The sequence below is a fragment of the Pelodiscus sinensis genome, chromosome 1, assembly GCF_052426305.1.
Source record: "Pelodiscus sinensis isolate ZL-2025 chromosome 1, ASM5242630v1, whole genome shotgun sequence".
In the NCBI taxonomy this organism is placed as follows: Eukaryota; Metazoa; Chordata; order Testudines; family Trionychidae; genus Pelodiscus; species Pelodiscus sinensis.
Window position 1 is genome coordinate 195125704 of NC_143052.1, and position 24343 is coordinate 195150046.

Consider the following 24343-nt stretch of genomic DNA (forward strand, 5'->3'; position numbering starts at 1 on the left):
AGGAGAGATTGACTAGATTGAATAATGTCTCCTGTGAGGCCACAGGCTGCTTTTCACCTCTTTCTAACTGACATAGCAAATCGGGAACATAAAATACTCACAATTCACCTTTTGGGTATAAATGGAATAAAAATGTCTCCACTTCACAGGAGCGGGTGCTTGTTGTAGCAGCCTGCAAAGGAGTGCATAGTAGGGGGTTACTTTATAAAGGAGTTACTGTACAGGCTGTCAGCATGTTCTAGTAAGCAAACAAGATTTTTTCAGCTTGGAGGTTTTGTGTTGAGGCTTGCTACTTCCCCCCTGGCTCTGTGTGGGTCTTAAAGGCTGGTTGTGCTCCTCCTCATTGAAGACATTGGGAAACACCTGGTCTCTGTGCTTCTGGATTCAGGCCAACAAACATACTGATAATAAAAATGCTGTGGTGGCACACATGAGCAAGTGTGCTGCTTTTACTTTGCTCAGGGAAAATGTTTACTTCGAGAAAGATAGTATAGAGCTGTCCTCAATCCCCAGTCTGGCTGCAGCTTGCTTCTTCATTCCACTTAATGTGCTGCTATTTCAGCTTCCCTAGTCTTCCCCTCTATTCTTTGTCTGAACCACCTCTAGCCAATGTTCCCTCTAATTTTTTCCATCTATGTGCAGAATAAATTTTGTTGCATGCCCTGAGGCATGTGCAGATGTGCAGCACCAGTAGAAGCACCTGCTGTGGGTGCTCTGCTAATTAACTGGGTGGCATTTGAATCTCTCCTGGGTGGCTGCTCAAGCACCCAACTTACAGGGAACACTGTCTCTAACCCATCATCACTTGCTAGCCATTATTTGTCCCATTTGCTTTCCCCAGCTCTTCCTCTGCACCCTCTTCATTATCCATTCCTTCCTACCCACCAGCACTATCCACTCAATCCTTCCTTAATTTCTATCCTCCATCCTTATCTTCCCCATGCTTCCCCTCATGCCCTCTATCTACCTCGCCACACCATCTGCCCTCAACTCACTATCTGCCTTGGCGTTTGTCCCACTGTCTTCTTTCTCAACATTTTCCTTTCCTGTTCATCTCTGCCTGCCTTTTTACTTCTGCAGTGTCTGTCCCCCTGCTCTGTTGTTCTTTCTTTTACTTCTTCTAATCCTCTCCCTTCCCTGATGCCAGCCCTTTCTGCCCCATTCTCTTCCTGACACCTCCTTGTCTCCCACTCCTTGGATCTCCCCCCTTCCCATCCCTCCACTTCTGTTTTCTCTGTCAGGCTCCTTATCTCCTTGGGTCTCATTTTATCTCTTGGACGCTCTCTGCCACTCATTCCTGGAGTCCTAGTCCTTCCCCTTCCCACTCTGGGGTGTCTTGAATCCCCTCACCCCGTCTGCCGCTTCTCACCACCAGCCCCTACCCCCAGCCCTTCCAGTGCTTTGTGGAGCTGTCTAGCAAAGCACACAGGATGTTGGCTAGATGGCTGCCTCTCTTCTCCTTGTTGCCTCCTCTGAAGATACTGAGAGCGTGGAAAGGGGACAGCCTAGGGGACTGCTGCTAGCTACTATGAACGAGAAGAGGAAGCATCACAACAGCATCAGATGGCTCAAGGCAGGACATACAGGGTTTCTGGAGGAACCCACTCCCTTGATCTGTCCATCAGGGGTCCCATTGCATCTCCTTGGTGCAATATCTGCCCTGGAATTGACTATCCAAATACTCTTCTTATGTAACCTTACTCAGCTCCATATAGATTATAGGCTTTAGCCAGTATTGGACTTATTTTATTTGTTAAAAATTGCATGCAGATATTTTAATACTGAAAATTACCTAAGGAATGGCCAGTCAAGTGGGATATTTGAATGCAGTTAACCATTTCAAGGTTGAAAGGCAAACTACAGCAGACACATTGAGCAAGAATGTTTCAGTTCCACTCATCTAGCCATGAGTTTTAAATGCATTCCTTCTGCATCGGAATCCTGGTAAGGAAGAGAGAGCCTGCTTCAGTAGTTAGCTGTAAGAGAGAGATGGTACTTTCCCTTCCCTCTGCAGAGGTTTGATTGTTGTTCATTTCTTTTCTTCACAGTACCTGTCCCAGTTCAAAGGATTATTTTCTCCAATGTGACTTTCATCAGCTTTCATGTAGCCTGGTCCACAGATTCTGCACTGAATCCTGCTTTCCGATTTCTACTGCTTCAGAAAAAACAGCTAATATGGGAGACTAAAATCCAGAGCAATGAGCTGACTGTGCCTGGGCTAGAACCTGGGATCTTGTACACCATTGAAATCAGGACAGAAGTTTGTGGGAAGGAAAGCAAACCAGCACGTCAGACAATAAAGACAGGTAATTTAATTTAGAAACAACTCTTATGATTGCTTCTTAAATGGCCTGCTCTTAATGCCATTGAAGTCAGTAGAGGAAATGGACTTCTATTTATAAGAGAGCACATGGCCAGGACAATGTAAGGAGGACATGGTAAGGATGAGTAGCAGCTGTTGGACGAGGACGGGTTGAAAACAATGGGCTGACAATGACTGCAAATATAACAGTGGTATAAAATCCGCATTTGTGTCTGGCCTTGGAATGGTACCATTGATACAAATCATATCTTGTGGATCTCCTCCCTTCCCATTCATAGGCAAGAGATGCTCAACGGTTGCTTCTGAGGGAGAGTAATACTGGGAAGTTATTTAATTAGATTAGTTTGATGCGATTCAGCAGGTAGAAACGAGGTGGAGCAGCTGCACTGAGGGAGGGCAATAATTTTTTATGGCGAGTCACTCCAAGAATTTGGTAAGTGGTCAGGATCACACTTTTCTATTACATTGATGGAGGAAGTGCGGGGTCTGTGACAGAGTTTGGGTACAGGCTGAAGCTCTGAGGTGGGTATTGGGGTGCAAGAGAGTGTGAGGTCTGGGAGGGGGTTTGGGTGAAGCAGGGGGTTGTGACCTGGGGCAGAGGTTTGGGATACAGGAAGGGGTGCAAGGCCTGGGAGGGAGTATGGGTGCAGGAGAGGATTAGGATCTGGGGGAGGAGTATAGAAAGGGGTGCAGAGGCTTTGAGTTGTGACCCGGGGCTGGGGGTGAGGTCTAGGAGTGGATGGGGTGCCAGGTGTAGATTCTGGTTGTGAGGCGCTTACCTTAGGCAGCTCCTGGCCAGCAGCCCAGTGGAACCCTCAGGCAGGTTCCGTGGCTGCTGCATCCACACATGCCACTCAAAGTGGTCAGCTGCTTGGGCCAGTTTGTGCATTTTTGTGTGACTCACTATGAGGGGAGGGGGACAGTGGGTCTCCACATGCCTGCAAGCATGGTCTAGGCAGCTCTCATTGGCCAGTTTCTGGCCAGTGGGAGCTGCAAGGATTGTTCTGGAGGGCGACGGTACCGCAGACACACACACTGGCCCCAGCAACTGACTGCTTTGAGCGGCATGTGGGGATGTGGCAGGCAGGGTCCCGCTGGGCCTCAGGACATTGATAGCGCAGAGTAAATGAAGGGCTAGCTCTGAAGTGTGTGGTGGGTTGGTTGCAGCCCATGGGCTATATTTTGCCCACCCCAAGTTACACTATGTACCAGAACACCAGTGGTCTGTGGATCACATTCTTCTAAATAACTGTTTTCTGATTTTGCAGCTGTTCAGAAACTGACTGGATCACTAAGAGTAACAAATATGAAATATACAGCAGATTTCAGCAATACAAATAGTGAAGAATATCAAAACTTTACACGGCTGTTTCTTGATGACGTAAGTTGATTAAAAAATATTATTATTTGGTAATTTGTTTCAGAGGGGTAGCCGAAATAGTCTGTAACAGGGAAAACTTAAAAAACGACAAATGGTCTACTAGCACTTTAAAGACTAACAAAACATCTAGAAGGTATCATGAGGTTTCGTGGGCACAGTCCACTTCTTCAAATGACCGGCCATCTACATGTTTTGTTAGTCTTTGAAGTGCTACCAGATTATTTGGTAAGTGGGCTTGATAAAATGAGGAATATGTTTGGCCAATGAGGGTTCTGTACCATACATATATCCCCCATACTTAAATGAGTTGAGGCCCATTGACTACATTAGTAACAAAAGGAAGCACAGCTCAGTGGCTTGAGCATGAGATCTGGAATCAGAAGTTTGGGGATTTATTCCTGGCTCTCTGGGCCTCAGTTTCCTCTGCAAGAATCTAGAGATAATCAAGCAGGCTTAAATGAGGCTAATGAATGTTTGTGAAGCATCTTGAGATCTTTGGACTGCAAGGCACCATACCAATGCAAATTAATGCCCTTGTAGTCCTTTTTCATATCCCCTCAGGTCTGATATAGTAGAGATTTTTATTATTATCCTCTTTCATAGCCCCTAATTTTATACCCTGTCCCTCCTTTATGAAGTAAGCTTTAATATCACATTTAATTTTCAGCACAGAATACCAAGCTACAGTCTTTTAATTCAGAGGGATTTCATTTGGAGGTGCCAGACCTTGAAACCATTAAAGTAAACAGGAAATGTCCCACTGATTTTAAGAGCAGGATCAGGCCCCAGTTAAGTAAACTTTGTCAGAAGGTTTCTTTAATTTGTTCAATGGCATTGTGTCTTTACAATCCACATGTGTTTGCTTATTTGTAAAAACTGGCACATTTTAAAAAAAATGAGTGTAGTGCTTCATAGAGGTACTAGACTGACAGTGCTGGAGATTGTGATCCTGTCCATGCCACAGTGGGGAAAAGAGCAAGATGTAAAAGCCTGAATTTACAATTTGTACTGTCAGTGCCCAAGATAGCTGCCCCATATTGTCCATCCAATACACTTTGTAACAAGGTGGCTTACCCCATGGGTTGGAAACCTGGGTGTTAAATCAACCCTGATGACTGGGTGAGCCCCACCTGAGAGGAATCAGGCGATTCCAGTACAAAAGGAGCAGGGCGTTGCAGTGAATGGGAATGGGGGTGAGGAAGTGCAAGTGCAAGGTGTTGCATGAGTAGAGGGAAAACTCAAGAAGCAGGAGAGAGTGAGGAAAACTCTCCAGGCAGAAGGACCTGGCTGGTGAGGTGAGGTAGGATACTTCAAGGCTGTGTAAGAATGATCTGTTGAGCAGGAGATGCTTTGAAGATAGTCCCTTAGGGAAGAGGGGCTGAAACTGGGTTTAAGACTGTAAGTCTGAGTTTTGGATTATTAGGAGAGAGACACTGAACTGGGTTTGGGGCCTAGATAGCCAGTGTGCACCAGAGTACTCAGTAAATTGGACCCTAGGAGGGTATTGTTTGAACTGCCTTTGAATAGTGGGTGTTCTCAAAGGGCCCCAAAGCAGGGAAAACCAGAAGCAGAGTGCTGTAGAGCAACTGTTGGCCCTGGGAGGGGGGAGAGCGGTTGTTCAGCTGTGGCTGCTGGTGTTATACACCTTAAGCCTGGCTTGGAGGAACTGTCACTTGGAGTGAGAAGGTAATTCTTCCTCTAGTCAGGTCCCTCTACCTCTCCATTGAGACTGCCCATCAGGATGGCAGTTAGTGTCAATTGTGGTAGTTTAAGTGATGTGGACTCGAGTCTATTAGTGCTGGACTAGGTTGCACTTTTCTTCCATTTGGCCCCATCTTAAAATGCAGTAGGTGAGGACAGCAGCTGTGTGGAGTAGAATGGGAGGTTGGAAGGAGTGGTACCTGTCATCCTAAATAGCAAGTCTATTCTATTAAAATATCCTCCTACTAATTTTATTATCCATCCCCAGGGTTTCATTGCAATTCTAATTCTTCCCCTGTCAACAGGGCTCTCCAAATATGTGACTTAGAAGTGCCCAGAGTACCTACTGCAGTATCTCTGACATTGTTCCCTGGATCTACTGGCAGGGTTATCTCTAACCAGCACCTACCAGAAAGTACTCTCCTTTTGGCAATAATGAACCTTTTGCTTTTTACCTTTCAATGTACTATCCTGCAAGTGAAGGTGTGACTGTAGCATAGGTAGGCGTAATGGTGTTGATGTTTCATTTAGCTAACGTAGCTAGCAATAGTAGTGAAGACACAGTGGCTTGGATGTCGGCATCTGCTAGCCAACCCAGTTTGCTAGCCTGTGCTAAATCTGTGCCATTACATCTTTGCTACCGTGTTACCTGTGGTTAGCTAAATTAAAGCTCTCATGGGCTTGCCTACCCATGCTACAGCCGTTCCTTCCCTTGCAATGTATACCCTTTACTGCTTCTATTTCGGAGTTCCTGGTGTTTCCTTTATACATTGATCCAGCCAACAGACCAGATTCAGTGACAAATCTGTTCATATGCCACCTGAGGCATGTTGCGCATATGCTAAAAAGACTGACGGTATTATAGCTAGTTTATTTCCTGGTGGCAACACCTCACAGTAGAAAGATGGATTTTGCTTCTGTAGTATAATTATTTTCTTTTAAAAATTCAGAGAAAGAAATTTCCTTTTCATATGCCACGGTGCTCCATCTGCCTCCTGCTTTTATCACACATTATTTTAATGATAGGGCATTGTTCAGTCATACAGTAATCTGAAGAGAGAGGCTAGGCTAGTAGTGTCACTTGGTAGCTAGCTGTGAGTGGTTAACTATGATGTGAATGTAACCATGATTTTTTTCAGGTGCTTACCTCTGAATAAAATAAAATAGAATACAGGCAGTCCCCGACTTACGCGGATCCGACTTACGTCGGATCCGCACTTACGAACGGAGCTTTCTCGCCCCGGAAGTCGGGGCGAGAAAGCCCCGTTCGTAAGCTGCTCCGGTGCCCCTGGTCTGCTGGAGACCGTCTCCAGCAGACCAGGGGCACCGGGCGGGTTCCCGCGCTTCTGAGGCTTTGCCAGAGCAAAGCCTCAGAAGCGCGGGAACCGCTGCTGCTGCCCCTTGAGACCCGGTGCCTGTGGTCTGCTGGGGACGGTCCCCAGCAGACCACAGGCACCCGGACTGAAGCCGCAGCCGCGGGGGGTCCCGCGCCTCTGAGGCTTTGCCAGAGCAAAGCCTCAGAGGCGCGGGGAACCGCCGCTGCTGCCGCTCCAGTCTGGGTGCCTGTGGTCTGCTGGGGACGGTCCCCAGCAGACCACAGGCACCCTGTCTGAAGCCGCAGCCGCGGGGGGGTCCCGCGCCTCTGAGGCTTTGCCAGAGCAAAGCCTCAGAGGCGCGGGGAACCGCCGCTGCTGCCGCTTCAGTCAAAGCGGCAGCAGCGGCGGTTCCCCGCGCCTCTGAGGCTTTGCTCTGGCAAAGCCTCAGAGGCGCGGGACCCCCCCGCGGCTGCGGCTTCAGTCCGGGTGCCTGTGGTCTGCTGGGGGCCGTCCCCAGCAGACCACAGGCACCCAGACTGAAGCCGCAGCCGTGGCGGGGTCCCTCGCCTCTGAGGCTTTGCCAGAGCAAAGCCTCAGAGGCGCGGCACCCCGCTGCCGCTGCAGCTCTGCTCCCCGTGTCCCTGGTCTGCTGGGGGGGGGGGCGCAGCTAGTGTGCTCCCCCCCCCCAGCAGACCAGGCTTTTGTTTTGGACTCTGGGGCAGAGCAGCTGGGGCGCTGCCGATTGGTCCTGCAGCGCCCGTGGGCACTACTGGACCAACCCGGCAGCACCCCAGCTGCTCTGCCCCAGGTCCTGATTCAGCCGCTGCTGGTCAGTTTCAGCAGCGGCTGAATCAGGACGTCTGGGGCAGAGCAGATGGGGTGCTGCTGGGTTGGTCCAGTAGCACCCCAGCTGCTCTGCCCCAGGCGTCCCCAAGTCAGCTTCTGCTGAAACTGACCAGCGCTGACTACAGGAAGCCCCAGGCAGAGTTGCTCTGCCCCGGGCTTCCTGGAATCAGCTGCTGATCAGTTTCAGCAGCAGCTGACTTGGGGACGCCTGGGGTTCTTAAGTTGATTCTGTATGTAAGTCAGAACTGGCGGTCAGTTTCAGCAGTGTCTGAATCTGGACGCCAGTTCAGTTCCGACTTACATACAGATTCAACTTAAGAACAAACCTACAGTCCCTATCTTGTACGTAACCCGGGGACTGCCTGTAAATAAAAATCTCATTAAAAAGAAGTCCACAAATGAATGAAGAAGGGAATATCGGTGAAGGCCGAGGAAGGTCCAGGGGAAGATTACAGACATACTTAAGGGCTGTAATTCAGATACATTATGAAAGATGAAAACTTAAGGCTAGAATTTGGCCTCATCTTTCATGATGTTTCAAAGTCAGCGGGAGAGAGCCCGCACCACACTGTTTGGACAAGTAAGATCTTCCTGGATCTTGTGTCCAGGTCTGATGTGGCACCCTGGATATTCCTTCCAAGAGCAGGTAGATGGGGAACGAGTGGAGCCTGTCTCTACCCCTAATGCTCTGGAAAGCAAAGTTGGACTAATGGGAGAGGAGAAGCTGCACCCTGTAAAAAGTTGTCAAGTAATTCCCCTGGCCCAGGAGCAAGGGAAGAGAGGGGAAGGAACTGTTTTGTACAGCATAGCTGTCATGGTCGAGCCTTTCCCAGTTGAGCCCTCAATGGGTAAATAGCCTGAAAGTAGCAAAGCTACTCTTTGTCTACCTTGCAAACATTGATCTATGAAATGCTGCTTACTTGAGAGCTTGATTTAGAAATGAGGGAATTTAAATAATGGATCTCGCTAGCAAAGTCCAAGAATTATTATACTTAGATTGTATGTGCCAGGGATTCTCAAACTTCATTGCACTCTGACTCCTTTGTGACAACTAAAATCTCTATATGACAGCAGAAGGGGAGACGGAAGCCTGAGCATGCCTGGGTACTACCACTCCATGAGGGAGGGGGGCAAAACAAAAGCCTGAGCACCACTGCCTTGAGCTGGGGGCAAAGCCCAAACGCTTCAGCCCCAGGCAGGAGGCCTCTAACCTGAGCCCCACTGCCCAGCTCTGAAGCCCTCGTTCTTCTGTTTCAGCAAGCTCTTGGCCCCGGTAAGTATAAACCAGCCCTAGCAATCCCATTAGTGGGGACTGTACCCACTTTGGGGTCTCAGACTACCATTTTCTGGCCTATGCTACAAGCTAGAGGAGTGATTCTCTTCCTCACACACACGTACTCGAGTTAGTGGGAGTTTCAATAGCAGTGCAGCCATGGTAGCATGGAGAGTGGTAGCAGAGGCACGGATTCACAATGCTGAGTATAATCCCACCTGAAATTGGTTATGTGCTTGGCACAACTCAGCCATGACTTTGCTGCCACTACTCATGCTACTGACTGCAGCTACATTGCCATTTATACTCATGTTAGCTTGCAGAGAGATGTGCACAAGTAGGGAATTCACACCCCAGTAAAGGTAACCTGAGAAGCAATGAAACCTCAAAAATGAGAGTATTTCCTCTTCTTGGTATTCACATTTGAAGTTGATTGGAGTTATGTATGTGCATCGAGGAGATAGTGCATGTCTTAGTTTGACAGGATGCTGGAGGAATTAATGACAGAGAGAAATACTTCCTTTGTCTTCGCATTTATCTGCCTTGTTGTCTTAGGCTGTGTCCAGACTCAGGGGTTTTTTCGAAAAAAGTAGCCTTTTTTCGAAAAAACTTCACCTGCGTCTAGACTGCAGTCGCATTCTTTCGAAATTAAATCGAAAGAACGCGGCTTTTCTTTCGACGGCGGTAAACCTAATTCCACGAGGAAGAACGCCTTTTTTCGAAAGTGCTCTTTCGAAAAAAGGCATTCTTGAAAGCAAACAGGGCTTTTTAGAAAGAGAGCATCCAGACTCACTCGCTGCTTTCTTTCAAAAAAGCGGCTTGCTTTTTCAAAAGTTCTGCGTGCAGTCTAGACGCTCTCTTTCGAAAGAGGCTTGCAGTCTAGACATAGCCTTAGAGTACATATACACAGCAGAGCTAAAGTCGAATTAAACTATGCAACTTCAGCTACGTCAATTGTGTAGCTGAAATCAAAATAGTTTAATTGGGCTTTTGGTGCTGCCTACACAGCAGGAAGTCGAAGGAAGAACACTCTGACTTCAACTCCCCTTACTCCTTGTAAAATGAGGGTTACTGGAGCCAGAGTAAGAAGTCCTCCAGCTCACCATTATTTCAAAATAACAGCCTTGCTGTATAAACATGCTCTTTGCTATTTCAAAATAACATCAGTTATTCCAAAATAATGCTGCTGTATAGACGTAACCTTAGGGTGCGTCTACACTTCAGGGCTTAACCCGAAATGAGCTACGTCAATTGTGTAGCTTATTTCAAAATAGCTTATTTCAAGATTGGAAGTGTCTACACAGCACTTATTTCAAAAGAGAGTACTCTTCCTCCAACTTCTCTTATTCCTCATACAACAAGGGTTTCAGGAGTCAGAGTAAGAAGTCCTCCAGCTTGACAGTATTTTGATATTATTTCAAAATAACTGCCTGCTGTGTAGACGCGGTGCAAGTTATTTTGAAATAACGCTAGTTATTTTGAAATAAAGTTGCTGTGTAGATGTACCCTTAGAGTGCAAGCTCATTAAAGTAGGGACTGTCTCTTGCTCTATTTGCACATCCTCTAGCGCAGTGGGGCTCTCATATTCCTTCCACATTTGCTCCTGTGAAATAAATAAAAGCAAGAGAGACAGCAATAAGTAACAGCAATAGGCATTTAGGATTGAAAAATGTGTGTATATTGTTTATTTCTAAGTGTGAAAAAATATCCTAGGATTCCCAGGTACAAATAAGTGCCTCTGAGACCTGTTAGTCTAAATTCAGACACAACACAGCAAATGATAGTCAAAACCAAAAGATAATACAGGAAGTGGAAAGAAACACAAGGGATACTACTAGCAGCTTCTGAAGCAAGGAAGAGGAGAATAGGGTGCTTTTGGGACAATACAGCACATTCTGGCAATTACACTTATGGAATATTAGAAGTGTCTGACAGGCAGATAGGAACAGCAGTTTCCTCAGAAAACTATAGCGAGAGACTAGTATATGTCAACACTGCACAGAATTTCTCACCCATATTGGTTCTGTATTTCATCGAATGTTTTGCACGTATATTGTGAAAGGCTTTTAATCCATGATAGGTACATAAAATATTATCAAACCAACTGGCTTTCATGTGAGTATATTTAAAGTTATGTGGGGGGTTTAACCAGCTTTTCCTCAGCAGAAAACTTATGGTCTCTCTCAGAAACTCTGTATTATTGTTGTAAGCTCCTCTGGAACTCAGTGTACATCTATGCAGCAGCATTATTTCGGAATAACTGACATTATTCCGAAATAACAAAGAATGTGTCTACACTGCAAGCCATTATTTTGAAATAACGGCAAGCTGGAGGACTTCTTACTTCGACTCCTGTAACTCTCATTTCACAAGGAGTAAGGGAAGTTGAAGGAAAAGTGTTCTTCCTTTGACTTCCTACTGTGTAGGCAGCGCCAAAGGCTGAATTCAGCTATTTCGACTTAAGCTACACAATTGACGTAGCTGAAGTTGTGTAGCTTAATTCGACTTTTGCCCTGCTGTGTAGACATGCCTTTAGTGTGGTTGGGATGGGGGCATCTCCATTTACATCTAAATTACTAGAGGAAATAAATATGATGTATTGTCTGCTCCGTCTTGTTACTGGTGCATAAATTTTAACCATGTAGTAGAAGTAGTAATACGCTGTATTCACATAGTGCCTTCCGTCCAATGATCTCAATATGCTCTACAAAGTTAATGAATTTTCAGCTTCGTAGCCTATCTAGAGCTTGAGAGACAGGCCAGTGTTACCTTACATGGTATATGTAGGGATGCTAAGGTACAGATGGTTGAACAGCTTGTCCAAATATATGTAGCAAATCAGTAGCACAGCCAAGAGTGGACCTATGAATTCCTGTCCTGTGGACACCAGACCATTCTTCTATTCAAAGTAGTACAAAAGGTTGTCACTATAGCCTAGTGATTATGGAGATTCAGTAGTCACTGGGAAAGGCTGTCTTTTCTCTTTTCAGTTCAATATAAATTCCAGAACATCTGCATATCAATTAAGTGCTTATTATAATGAGTCATGATTAGTTGCCCTGACTGTAGGGCTTTAAGGCTATTGACACTCAGATGATTGTATATTCTAGTCTGGCCACTAGGTTGTCAAGGAGATGCAGGAGCCTGGGATGTGTCCAGGCACTTTAAGGACCTGCAACAACAGACTCCTGTGGAACAGTTTTGAGTCTGGGCTGAGGCTGCATGGAGACACTGGAAGCACGAGACACTAGTTTCCTATTTCTCTTTTGATTTGATAATCAGTACAGATGGAGGCCAGATTTTCTCTTAATGATACATCCAGGAACTTTCTGTGCCAGCTTCGCCCTCTGTGAGAACCAGACTGAAGGGGGTGGTATGGCTGCTACATTCACTCAGAGTTTGTGCTGTGGGAGAAGCTATAAAAAAGGGTGTGGTTCCATTGGCGATCACTGACAAGCACTGCTACAGAGATGCACAGAATCTTGAATCCACTCTGCCCATGTTGCCTCCATAGCCAACGCCTCTTAGTCCTGGGCTGCACTGTCTCCTTGAAGGCCCCTAGGTGGAGGGAGTATTGAGGCTGAATTGCACAGTGGAATCTCTCCTTGGCAGGCAAAGTGATACTAGGGTCCCTGGCAGTATCTATACCTACCTCTTCCTGTGTGTGCCCTGAGGCAAATCAGTCCTGTGTTTTATATTCATAGTTAAATGCATATTTGAGCCATAGAGAGGTATTCAGACAATTCAGCAGTTAAATAAAAGCCCTTTTTCTGCTGTCTCTGTTCTGAACATGAAGCACAGCACTTATGTATAATGTTGTTGGGCATTCTGAGTCATCTTCACAGCATATCATATAATTCATGCTGGTTGCCCATGTTCACATGCATTATATTTTGATCACAGGTCCGCAAATCTCTGCCCCTTAACCTTCTTCAGAAAATGGATCTTGGTTTGATTAAAATGGTAGTGACCAGTATTACCAATGGAAGCATAGTGGTAGATTTTGATTTACTGATTGCTAAAGACTTGGATACCTACAACATTTCCATAGCTTTTCAGGATACCTTTAAAAACAGCTCCCACTTTGCCGTTGACAAGAACAGTCTCTCCATACAGGGTAAGGTGCAGTTTTATATCACTGTAATTTTTCAAAACTAGTAACATGATAAAACCTGTATTTTTGTTCGTGATTTTGAGAATATAGTGTTTGTGAAAGTGCTGGATGAAAACCATTATATTTTCCTTTAAACCACTGCCAAGTCATCCCATCAGTCCTTTCAGAGAACTTCAAATGATATAACGAGATGTGTGATATAATAGGGCTCAAATGTAGATCCTCAGTTTGGTATAACCAGTGCCACCATACAGTTTCCTTCTTCTTACAGATCATGTATAAAGAAGATAAATATGACTGTTCCATTGACTGACTGAAGTAGAATTCTTTTTATACTGCTCCTCAAATTGATGTGTATCTGTATAAAATCATTTCTAATCCTTCTGCTGACAACTCATCAACAAGTTTTGTATCTAGCCCTCAACATGCTTATCAAAAAGAATATTTATGCTAACCTCTCAATTACAATTGCAGGCAGGACAGTATAGAAAACTTTGCTAAAATAGACTTATATAATCTGCAGCTTTCTGTTGTCACACTTACAAGTGTATATCAACATGGCTATCAGTTTTGTCAGGCATTCTGTATCCTTTATAAAGCTGTTCTGCATAGTGTTAATCAAGTTACAGTTTTCTGAGAGCCAGCTTCTACCAGCCTTACTCACATTTCAGTAGGACTACTGGACGAGTAAAGTGAGTAGAAGTGGCAAAATCTGCTCCAAAGAAATTTGAAAAAATCGATTTGTTATTATTTGCCCCCATCTTTTATTTGGTTAGAATAAATGAATCACAGTTTTCTGTAACTTTCTTTGCTCCTTCCCAAAGATATCCTTCTCCAACTCTGATTCTTAGTGAGATACATCTGCCTATATACTCTTAGTAATGGTCTTCCGTTAGTCCACACTTCTGAGACTCTCAGCTGCATTTCAGTTTGTGTGCTATTGTCTGCAGTACAGGCAGTCCCCGACTTAGGCGGATCCGACTTACGTCGGATCCGCACTTACGAACGGAGCTTTCTCGCCCCGGAAGTCGGGGCGAGAAAGCCCCGTTCGTAAGCTGCTCTGGTGCCCCTGGTCTGCTGGAGACCGTCTCCAGCAGACCAGGGGCACCGGGCGGGTTCCCGCGCTTCTGAGGCTTTGCCAGAGCAAAGCCTCGGAAGCGCGGGAACCGCTGCTGCTGCCACTTGGGTGCCGGTGCCTGTGGTCTGCTGGGGACCGTCCCCAGCAGACCACAGGCACCGGGACCCAAGCGGCAGCAGCGGGCGGGTTCCTGCGCTTCTGAGGCTTTGCCAGAGCAAAGCCTCTGAGGCGCGGGAACCCCCGCTGCTGCCGCATGAGACCCGGTGCCTGTGGTCTGCTGCGGACGGTCCCCAGCAGACCACAGGCACCCTGACTGAAGCCGCAGCCGCGGGGGGTCCCGCGCCTCAGAGGCTTTGCCAGAGCAAAGCCTCAGAGGCGCGGCACCCCGCTGCCGCTGCGGCTCTGCTCCCCGTGTCCCTGGTCTGCTGGGGGGGGGGGCACAGCTAGTGTGCTCCCCCCCCCAGCAGACCAGGCTTTTGTTTTGGACTCTGGGGCAGAGCAGCTGGGGCGCTGCCGATTGGTCCTGCAGCGCTGTGGGCACTACTGGACCAACCCGGCAGCACCCCAGCTGCTCTGCCCCAGGTCCTGATTCAGCCGCTGCTGGTCAGTTTCAGCAGCGGCTGAATCAGGACGTCTGGGGCAGAGCAGATGGGGTGCTGCTGGGTTGGTCCAGTAGCACCCCAGCTGCTCTGCCCCAGGCGTCCCCAAGTCAGCTTCTGCTGAAACTGACCAGCGCTGACTACAGGAAGCCCCAGGCAGAGTTGCTCTGCCCCGGGCTTCCTGGAATCAGCTGCTGATCAGTTTCAGCAGCAGCTGACTTGGGGACGCCTGGGGTTCTTAAGTTGATTCTGTATGTAAGTCAGAACTGGCGGTCAGTTTCAGCAGTGTCTGAATCTGGACGCCAGTTCAGTTCCGACTTACATACAGATTCAACTTAAGAACAAACCTACAGTCCCTATCTTGTACGTAACCCGGGGACTGCCTGTAGATGTCCCTTAATGTCTCTTCTCTGAAAGCAGCAACTGCTAGTCCAGAAAAGCTGAGTGCAGGTTGGATATTTCTAGATTTGTTAGGCTTTTTCATGCCCAGTTTTAGCTGTGCACACTCATTTTAAAGCTCCTGCGTGAAAAAATAAATTACACGTTCTCTGGTGCAGAGCCTGATTTACATCCGGCATAGAAACCCATGCTGTTGGCCACATGGTGGAGCTTTTTCTCCACCTTCACCACAACCAGTAACATGTGACTCCTTAATAATAAAAGGATGCCTATATCATGTTACTACCTCAATGCTATGTATGCCCCCTGAAACTGGCATTAGTATTGAGGAGTTTCAAGACAGAGTTAACATGAGTCATAGATAGTGGTGTGGTTAATATGTGAGTTAGTGAGGGTAATAAATGGGAAATTTGACCCCTCTTCCCTCTCCATTGCTTCTGTTTATACACGATCCTGATTAGCACCCATACAGAACTTGAAATTTGTAACATATATTTTTGTCCCTGAAATCCCCAATTTTGGCCAAAGAATGGGACACCAAATCTGATTAACCTTTTTTGCCTGTTTTTCAACCAGCTCTGAATGTTCTGTAAATTATCAACCATTCTCTTCCCTTTTAAGAGTGGTGAGTCAGTAGGGTGACAGGCATCAGTTTTGGGGGATGAGAGAATGAATTAACTGGGTGTGTGGAGAAGAAGAGATGAGAGGGATCTGCACTCCCATTATCAATTGCCAGCAGTGCCACTGGAGGTCTAGCTAACTCTGACCTTCTAGGCAGTGTGTATTCTTGCTCTGCTAAGCATCAGATTGGACTGTATGTGTTACTGTATCCCAGATAGGCAACATGCATGATGGCACCATGATGAACTAGCAGCCCAGGGATACCACGATGGCAGTTCCAGTTAAGGAATAATCCCCGTGACAGTAATGTTCTCTCTCTCTGTCTCTCTCGCTCTCTAAAACAAACCATGACAGATTATGATGAGTGTGAAAGAGAAGATGATGACTGTTCCCTGCATGCATCATGCCACAACACATATGGCAGCTATGACTGCATCTGTAAAGAAGGATTTGCCGATGTCGATTCAGAGAGGCGTGGGAGAAACTGTGAAGGCAATATTATTTTTCATTACCTAGAGATTTCTTTGAGATTATAATGGTGTAATCTTCATAAAATCATGTGGTTACATTCACTTCTGGTGGAACTCTGGTGCAGTCCAGGAGGTATAACAGGGATGACTTTGACTCAGTGGAGTCAACCGCATGCTACTGAAACTAATGTATGCTTGAGTGTATTTTGCATACTTCTATTATATTTAATTACAATTAATATATTTTTGCTTTATAGTAAAAGTTTACTGTATGAACATTGAAAGGGCCCAGTTCATTCTTTCATTTTTTTTCTTTTAACAAAGATTTCTGTTTTCTCATTGCCCCCCCTTACAAGGCAAACAGAGTTGAGTGTGCCAGTCATTTTCTTTCACAAGCAGTATAGATAGAACATCAGAGATACAAGATAAGAGACTTAATCAGAGTGAAAGCAGTGTGTTATGAGTTTAGTTGGATTAATACTGATGTTATAACTCATTGATTTGTCTTTTGTTAACGCAACCAGTGTTTCTCAACCTTTTTTTGCCCATGGCCCCTTTCTGAGCCTCGTTTACCTCTGTGGCCCCTCTCATAGCCACTGTTAGTTGGAAAAAAAGATACATAATTTACTTAATGTTCCGCTTTTTCCATGTGGCCCCCTAGAGGGAGGGAATGGCCCCTGGGGAGCCATAAGGCCCATGGTTGAGAACCACTGAACGCAACCAACACATCACCTTTCCTCAGATAATGTATTTGTTCACCTGAGATAGCACTTTCAGTTTCTCAGTTCTTTTAAACCACTTTTCTGAGGATTGTATTTGTTTTTGTAACCACAGTGATGAATGAATTGTGTGTACTCACTGTAGTCTTAAGTATTGTAAACAGGCACCTGCCTTTGTTAAGTTTCAGTAAATCAGGATATTTTCTTAGCACTGTTTTAATGAGCATTTGGAAAGGACATTTCTGAAATAGTTCCCAAATCCTTTTTTTTGCCATGAGATCAGAAAAATTTGGAACATTCCCAGAAGATATGAAGACAGTTTTCTAGAAAGGCAACTTTTTAAACATTTGTATTATGGAATACATGCTATTTGTGGTATAATTCAGTAAAACATTAGTACATAATTTAAAACAAAGACAAAATTAGTAGTTATGTGAATAAGTACGTTGGTGCCCTCGATGGTAAAAATGGATGAAGGCTAGGGTTATGAGTAGTGCTAATGTATCATAGGATAATCTAACAGATAACTCAAAAACCTGTGCTAGAAAAGGGGCTGAGGGGAAGGAGTCTGGTTTTCAGTACCCAGATTAATATCTGCCTCCTTCCATTTCTTTTTCTTTCCTCTCTTCCCCTCTTGAATAAGAAAACTTCTGATGAAATACATTTGTTAACCTCCTCACAAATATTCCCTATAAACATGTGTAGAAAGTATAGTAGAACCTCAGCGCTATGAATATCTCAAGAATTGAGATTGTTTGTAACTGAACAAAACACTGTGGTGGTTCTTTCAAAAGTTTACTCTCTTAATATTGACTTAAGACAGCTTTGAAACTTTACTATGAAGAAGAAAAAATCCTTTATTTTTAGTAGTTTGTTTAACACTGCACTATGCTGTATTTCCTTTTCTGGGGCTTTGTTGATTGTATGCTTCTAGTTCCAAATGAGGTGTATGGTTGACTGGTCAGTTCATGACTCTGGTGTTCAAAACACTGAGATTCAACTTTACTTACCGTCAGTAAATCTGTTGTGCTGCAGCACAACAAGAACCAGATTCTCCAAAAAACTCAGGTCAGGGTTAGATTTTCAAGTACCCAGTGTATACAGTTGGAGCCACATTTTCCAAAGGGTTCAGCTCAAATTTAGGGGCAAAAATAGGGGATATATTTTTAAAAGTGCACTGCATCCAGTAGCTCTCATTGCGACATGGTGAGTGGCAAAATATGGCCACTAATCATAGAATCATAGAATACTAGGACTGGAAGGGACCTCGAGAGGTCATCGAGTCCAGTCCCCTGCCCTGGACCAAATACTGTCTAGACCATCCCTGGTCTAGCAGAGCAGGACCAAATACTGTCTAGACTATCCCTGATAGACATTTTAAGGCCTACATTTTAAGGCCTAAATGAGAGGTGAGCTTTTTGGAAATCTGGCCCCCAAGAGACATGAGGAACACATACATATTGTGATTGTATAAATTATTGTAGCCACAGAGAAATGGAATCTTTGATCTTTTCTTGGTGGTGTCTTTCTTTTTAAGTAAGAAAAAAGTGACAGTGCATTTTGAAGTACCAATTAAGGAAGAAGAGCATCTGTTTTTCTATCAGTGTCTGAAAGTCTCCTGATCAGGGTTTTTTTTTTGTTTTTTGTTTTTTGTTTTTTTAATTTGAGCCTTCTTAAGAAATCAAGTTGAATCTGTAATTTACAATCTTTTTTATTTTTGTTACTCTATAGCATTTCCTCTTAGCCATGGTCCTGCAACTGCACAGGGCAAAAGTGCAAGCAGAACTGGTTTGCCTGTGATACATTCAGATACTCCAGCCCATGTGTTTTCATCTTCTACCGCAGATTTATCTATTGCTAAAACCAAAGCTGTGGAGGATGCTACGTTTCCTAGTACGACAATGCCACATGCCTTCATGGAGTCGGTGTCAAATGCCCATAGCTCACCACAAGTCACTACCTTGTCACTCAGTAAAATTGCCAGTGGGATTTCCATAAAGGATGCAGTCAGAGTGTTTTGTGAGACTGAGAAGATTATGATTACCATCCAGAAGATATTTCTGCAGCAGGAATCTATTCCAGAATCTGCACTCTATATTGGGCAGCCTCACTGCAATGTGAGCTTCAGCAATAACACCTATGTGGTGCTGTGGACAGGCTGGAATGAGTGTGGAACTCAAATACAAAACGTAAGTCACCTGTGCAGGTGAAGAAATACCCAGCTAATGTACTTGTCACTGTAGGGTGCAGTGGCAGAGACGGGATTCAGCCTATTGCTGTCAGGGTTTCCTGAAATGGTGAACAAAATTCAGTCCCTCGTCTGTAAAATAAAATCACCTTCCCTTGGAGCGAAAGCAGGAGGGAAGTAAAGATTGCATCCTCCCCACCGAAACCCTTGTTGCACCCCTGGAAATCAAACCCACATGGTTAGACTCCTGAATTCCAAAAGCCCCTAGTGTTGTTTCCCTCCCTAGGTTCTTCTGTTAACTTCTCACTGCCAGTATGCATAGTGACAACATATTTAAAATCTGGGTCTGCAGGAAACTAGTTTAATGTGATATATAAATGCATAAATAACCCAGACATGACTGTTCTGAGCGGTCTAGATCCAGCAGCTCTCAAACTATGGGAAGATGCAGGAACATGTGAAGGGTGGTGCGAGGTGTGTGCTTTTTAAAGAGTTCTGGCTGTCAATCCTGGGGAGCTGGGGCTCATGTGCAGACGGTCTGGTCTGTGTGCACCCAGGAGGGGTGGTTAAGAAAAGGGAGATAGCCAGAGCCCTGCCACCTGGTTTTGGACTGTCCTTTCCAACATCCCTCACCTGGGAGCAGTGGAGCTTCAACTATCAGGCCCATGGCAGTAGCAGCAGTGCAGAAGTAAGGACAGCAGTCAGGCGCTAAATCTGCTGTGGAAAGTGATGACAGCTACCACTTTTCCCGTTGCCTCCCCTGCTTCTGCACTGTTGCACCAGTACTTCCAAGTCCTCTGTGAAAAGTGATATTGACGAATATAACTTTTCACATTGCCATTCTAGCTTCTGTGCAGCTGCTGGCACAGTGCTGCCTTCAGAGCTGAGTGGTAGGGTATGCACTGGGGTGGGAGGAGGTGTATATAACTGCAGACACAAAGCAGGGGGGCTGATCAAATACATTGAGAGCCACTGGGCACAGTGTGGAGTAAAAAGCTCTGGTCATATAAGTGGTATGGATGTTTTATGAACCATGGCCAACATGTACTAAGATGAAAATAGCAAATCAGTTTTCATTGGCTAGCCCCAGAATTATAAAGCTAATAGATCCTGCTCCTTTGATTTTCATCAGCTGTATACAGAATTTCTGAGGTACTGCTTAAAATTACCAGAGATGATCAACTAATGTGACTAAGCTGTTCTCAGAAACTTGAAGTATCTCTTGCTCCTTTTTCTGTTCCAGAATATGACCAACACTATAGTGAAAACAATTCTTCGGAATTACATCTCCTCTCAGGGCATTGTCCACCATTTGAAGATTGCCAGTCCAATCCATTGTGTGTTTCAGAATGATCTCTTGACTTCATCTGGATACACTCCAGAAGGGTAAATAACCCCATGTCCAAGTTCAAATATATGGCATGATGTGAAAAAAACAGACTCCCAGCTGTGTCCATTTCCTTGAGTGATGGTGGGCAAGTCATATTCCCCATCAGTTAAATAATTGCTGCTGGGGATTAACAAATGAATGATTGTCTGTACAGTGCTGTGTAATTGCTCTGCATTCTGATGAAGAAGATACAAAGTTATTTGATGACCTTTAAAAATATGTAATGCATACTTAGTTCTTGTGGAAGCTACCAGGTTAGCAGCACTGTAGAGTGAGATCCTCTTTATAGATTGGGCAGAACACAAGAAATGACAGCAGACTTCTTCACATTGTTCTGCCAGTGAGTCTCATTCCTTACTCAGAAGGACCACTTCTTTCTTTACACCAAATCCAGGCCATCCCCAAATGTTTTCACTTTCTTCCTATACAACTCCAAAATCCTACAACAAAACCTCTCGTCTGGACCTTGGTTATCTCTAAATCCCTTCGTTTTCAGTGTAAACAGATTTTTACTGAAAAATTCACAGGTTTTACAAAAAGTATTATTCCTTTTTCCCCCTGATTTTCACCATACTTTTGTACTATTCAGATATATAAATATAACTTCCACAGGACTGTTCATTGTTTTTTTTAAAGTTACAGACTAACACAGCTATCTTTCTGAGACATTAGTCTGTATTTATATTCAAAGTTATCTGTTGAACTAAGGCTATGGAACAGTCTAGAAGATGCACACAGTAAACAAAACAGATAAGCATGCAAACTCTGACGTGCATGTGCATCTGAACATACTGATGAACCTCGTGCCCACCACATGCACGTTTCAAGTTGTTTGATAACAGCTTAGAGATTTGAAACACTGAAATGGGAAGAAAATGAAAATCTGTATCAGAATGCTTTTCAGAATGCAAAGAAGTATTTGAAAGTGAAAAACCAAATCAGGAGAAAAGGATGAAGCTGTGTGTATGCACCGCAAATGGTGTGGCCCTCTTATTAAATGTAAACATTTACAAGCTAATAGTTCTGAGTCTACAACAGTAAATGGTTTATTCAAATGAAAAGTTTCATTTGAGGACTAGCGATACACTGTTTTCTTAAACAACAAGAAGTCCTGTGGCACCTTATAGACTAACAGTTTTATTGGAGCATAAGCTTTCATAGGCAAAGACCCTCTTTGTCAGATGCATCTGACGAAGTGGGCCTTTGCCCACAAAAAGGTTATGCTCCAATAAATCTGTTAGATTACATCTACACTACGCTGTTTTGCACAAGAAATATGCAAATGAGGCAAAGCGTGGACCATCACTGCGCCTCATTTGCATAATTAATGAGTAGCCGCTTTTTGCGCAAGAGGTTTTTGCGCAAGAGCTGTTCTTCTGCATTTTTTTCAGGAAGAATGGCTCTTGCACAAGAGAGAGGTTTTTTGCAAAAAGGAGCCATGTAGATCGCTCCTTTTTGCACAAAAGCCTCTTGCGTAAAAAGCGGCCGCGCATTAATTATCCAAATGAGGCACGGCGATAATCCATGCTTCACCTCATTTGCATATTTCTTGCGCAAAACAGCGCAGTGTAGACATAGCCCACATCTATAAGGTGCCACAGGACTTCTTGTTTATGCAGATTCAGACTAACACAGCTACCCCTCTGATACTGTTTTCTTAAACTCAGAGGCAGCACTGTGTTTTGAGTTCTATTTAAATTCTGCAGCAAACCACACTAATGAATGGAATTTATAGCTTTAATCTAATGCTTTTCCTCCCTGTCCTTCCATCCATCAAAATAAACCCCAATAGTTACCCAGAAAATTATTAATAGTTTTTTGCACTGATTTTCACCTGTTTTTGTTGTGATGGTAACAAACACTGATACATTCCTGGGGTAAAATTAAAGAAAACAACCACTGAAAACAAAGGATCCTAGTCGTATTTTGCCTTCATTACTTCAACTGCTTCCATGATTGACCCCTCACTCTCACGCCATGTGCATCAAAAGTAGTCTTCCTCATTTACTGTTCTGACCACATCATTCCCTCTTCAGGTCCCGTCACTGGTTTCCTTTTGTCTTCTGCATCAAGCGTAAGATTCTTGTTCTGACCTTGGGCAATGCACTCTTGTTCTCATTCAAATGCACTGCTGTCATCACTACCTCCACCCAGCATGCTGTCTTCTCACACTGGCAATAGCTTCTAACTTTGTGGCCTCCAAGTCTTCTTCCACATGACTCCATACAGCTGGACTTCAGCAAGCAATCACCCTCTCCTCTTGAAATCCTAATGATGGGCTGGACTGCGGATTTTCCGTCACTGCAAAAGTGCACATGAGTTAGAGAAATAGGAATCATATTTGTGAAAATCTGGCACAGTGATCTTTAAAAGCAGCTTATTGTCTTTTCAGGATTTATGCCATTTTTGAGGATTTGCATGGATCTGGATATTTCATAACAGAGATGCAACTGTTCGTTGGAAACTCTTCAGTCCCCCAAAACTTCAGTGTCTCTGCCGATGATGATGTATTGATTGAGGTGGGAATTCAGAAAGAGGACAGCAAGCTCAAGGTGGTCCTCACGGAGTGCTGGGCAACTCCAACTAGTAATTCAGTGGATCCCCTGTCATTTGCCTTTATTAACAACAGGTACAGCACACCCTCCTTAGATGTGACACATGCATGTGCAAATGGTCTAGCAATGCTGTCCCTGATCTTGAGGAGCCTTTCTATGACCTAAGGTGGCTACTGACACCCTATCTTTCTAATGGACTTGACATGCCCTCAGTGAGTCCTTGTTCTCTTCAAAGCCAAATACCTAACTTCAGACATTTTCAAAGAGAGTGTGGAGAGCTGTTGCCTCCCCCTAATACTTGTAAAGGAGATGCCCAATATAGGTCTACTCTTTGGTCTCTGATTGGTTGTGGATCCATAGATGGCTTTGGTAGTCAATGGTGCAAGTGCTTTTAAAAAAAACAACCACAAAAAAACTATGATGCAGCCATTTGTTTCTGATACAGCCATTACCAAAGGTATGCATGTCTTTAAGGGCTCAAAGTTTAGATCGCTGCTGTATGCTCAAAGGACACTCAGTACCTTCATATGAAGCAGAGTCTGGTGGCGTGTAGTAGACTACTAGGACATAAGTTGAAGAAAGGTGTTGAACAAGTGATTCAGAGGGCCTCACCTGGCTTGCAGAATCTATGTTTCTGGTGATGTGCTTGAGGGAGAAGGAAGAGAGCTTTGTCTGACACTCTGGGTATGTCTTCAGGGGGATAAAAATCCTGCGGCACAGAGTCTCAGAGCCTAACTCACTTGATTTGGCTTTGTGAGGCTCAGTCTGCAGTGCTAAAAAAAAGAAGACCTTTGGGTTGGGTCCCAGGCTCTGAGGCGCTCCTATCTCCTGGACTTTCAGCACTTAGACTCCAGGCCATGCCCATATATGAAGGCTGTGTCTACACTGGGCCACTTATTCCGGAAAATCAGCTGCTTTTCCGGAATAAGCTGCGAGCTGTCTACACTGGCCCTTGAATTTCCAGAAAAGCAACGATGCTCTACTGTACAAAATCAGCCGCTATTCCGGAAAAACTATTCTGCTCCCGCTCAGGCATAAGTCCTTATTCTGGAACACTGTTCCAGAAAAGGGCCAGTGTAGACAGCCCAGTAGTCTTTTCTGGAAAAAAGCCCGGATCGCGAAAATGGCGATCGGGGCTCTTTTCCGGAAAAGCACGTCTACATTGGCTACAGACGCTTTTCCGGAAAAAGGGCTTTTCCGGAAAAGCAGCCTGCCAATGTAGACGCTCCTTTTCCGGAAAAACTGAAAATGGAATAGTATTCTGTTTTAAGCAGTTCCAGAAATTCATGCCAGTGTAGACACAGCCCTACATTGCCATTTTTATCCCTGCAGCCTACATCCTGTGAGCCCAGCAGCTGACTTGGGCCAGC

General features: G+C 44.8%; 1 protein-coding gene across 1 annotated transcript in view; it reads left to right on the plus strand.

The window, feature by feature from the left end:
* The window catches only part of LOC102451041 (uromodulin-like 1), an 83137-nt gene that overhangs the window by 41692 nt on the left and 17102 nt on the right, over positions 1–24343 (plus strand). Inside the window, exons 12-18 of the mRNA XM_075912204.2 lie at positions 2049–2306; positions 3592–3704; positions 12744–12957; positions 16006–16143; positions 18572–19029; positions 20272–20414; positions 22811–23047. Coding sequence (XP_075768319.2) covers positions 2049–2306; positions 3592–3704; positions 12744–12957; positions 16006–16143; positions 18572–19029; positions 20272–20414; positions 22811–23047 — 1561 coding nt within the window. The remainder of the gene's footprint in view (positions 1–2048; positions 2307–3591; positions 3705–12743; positions 12958–16005; positions 16144–18571; positions 19030–20271; positions 20415–22810; positions 23048–24343) is intronic.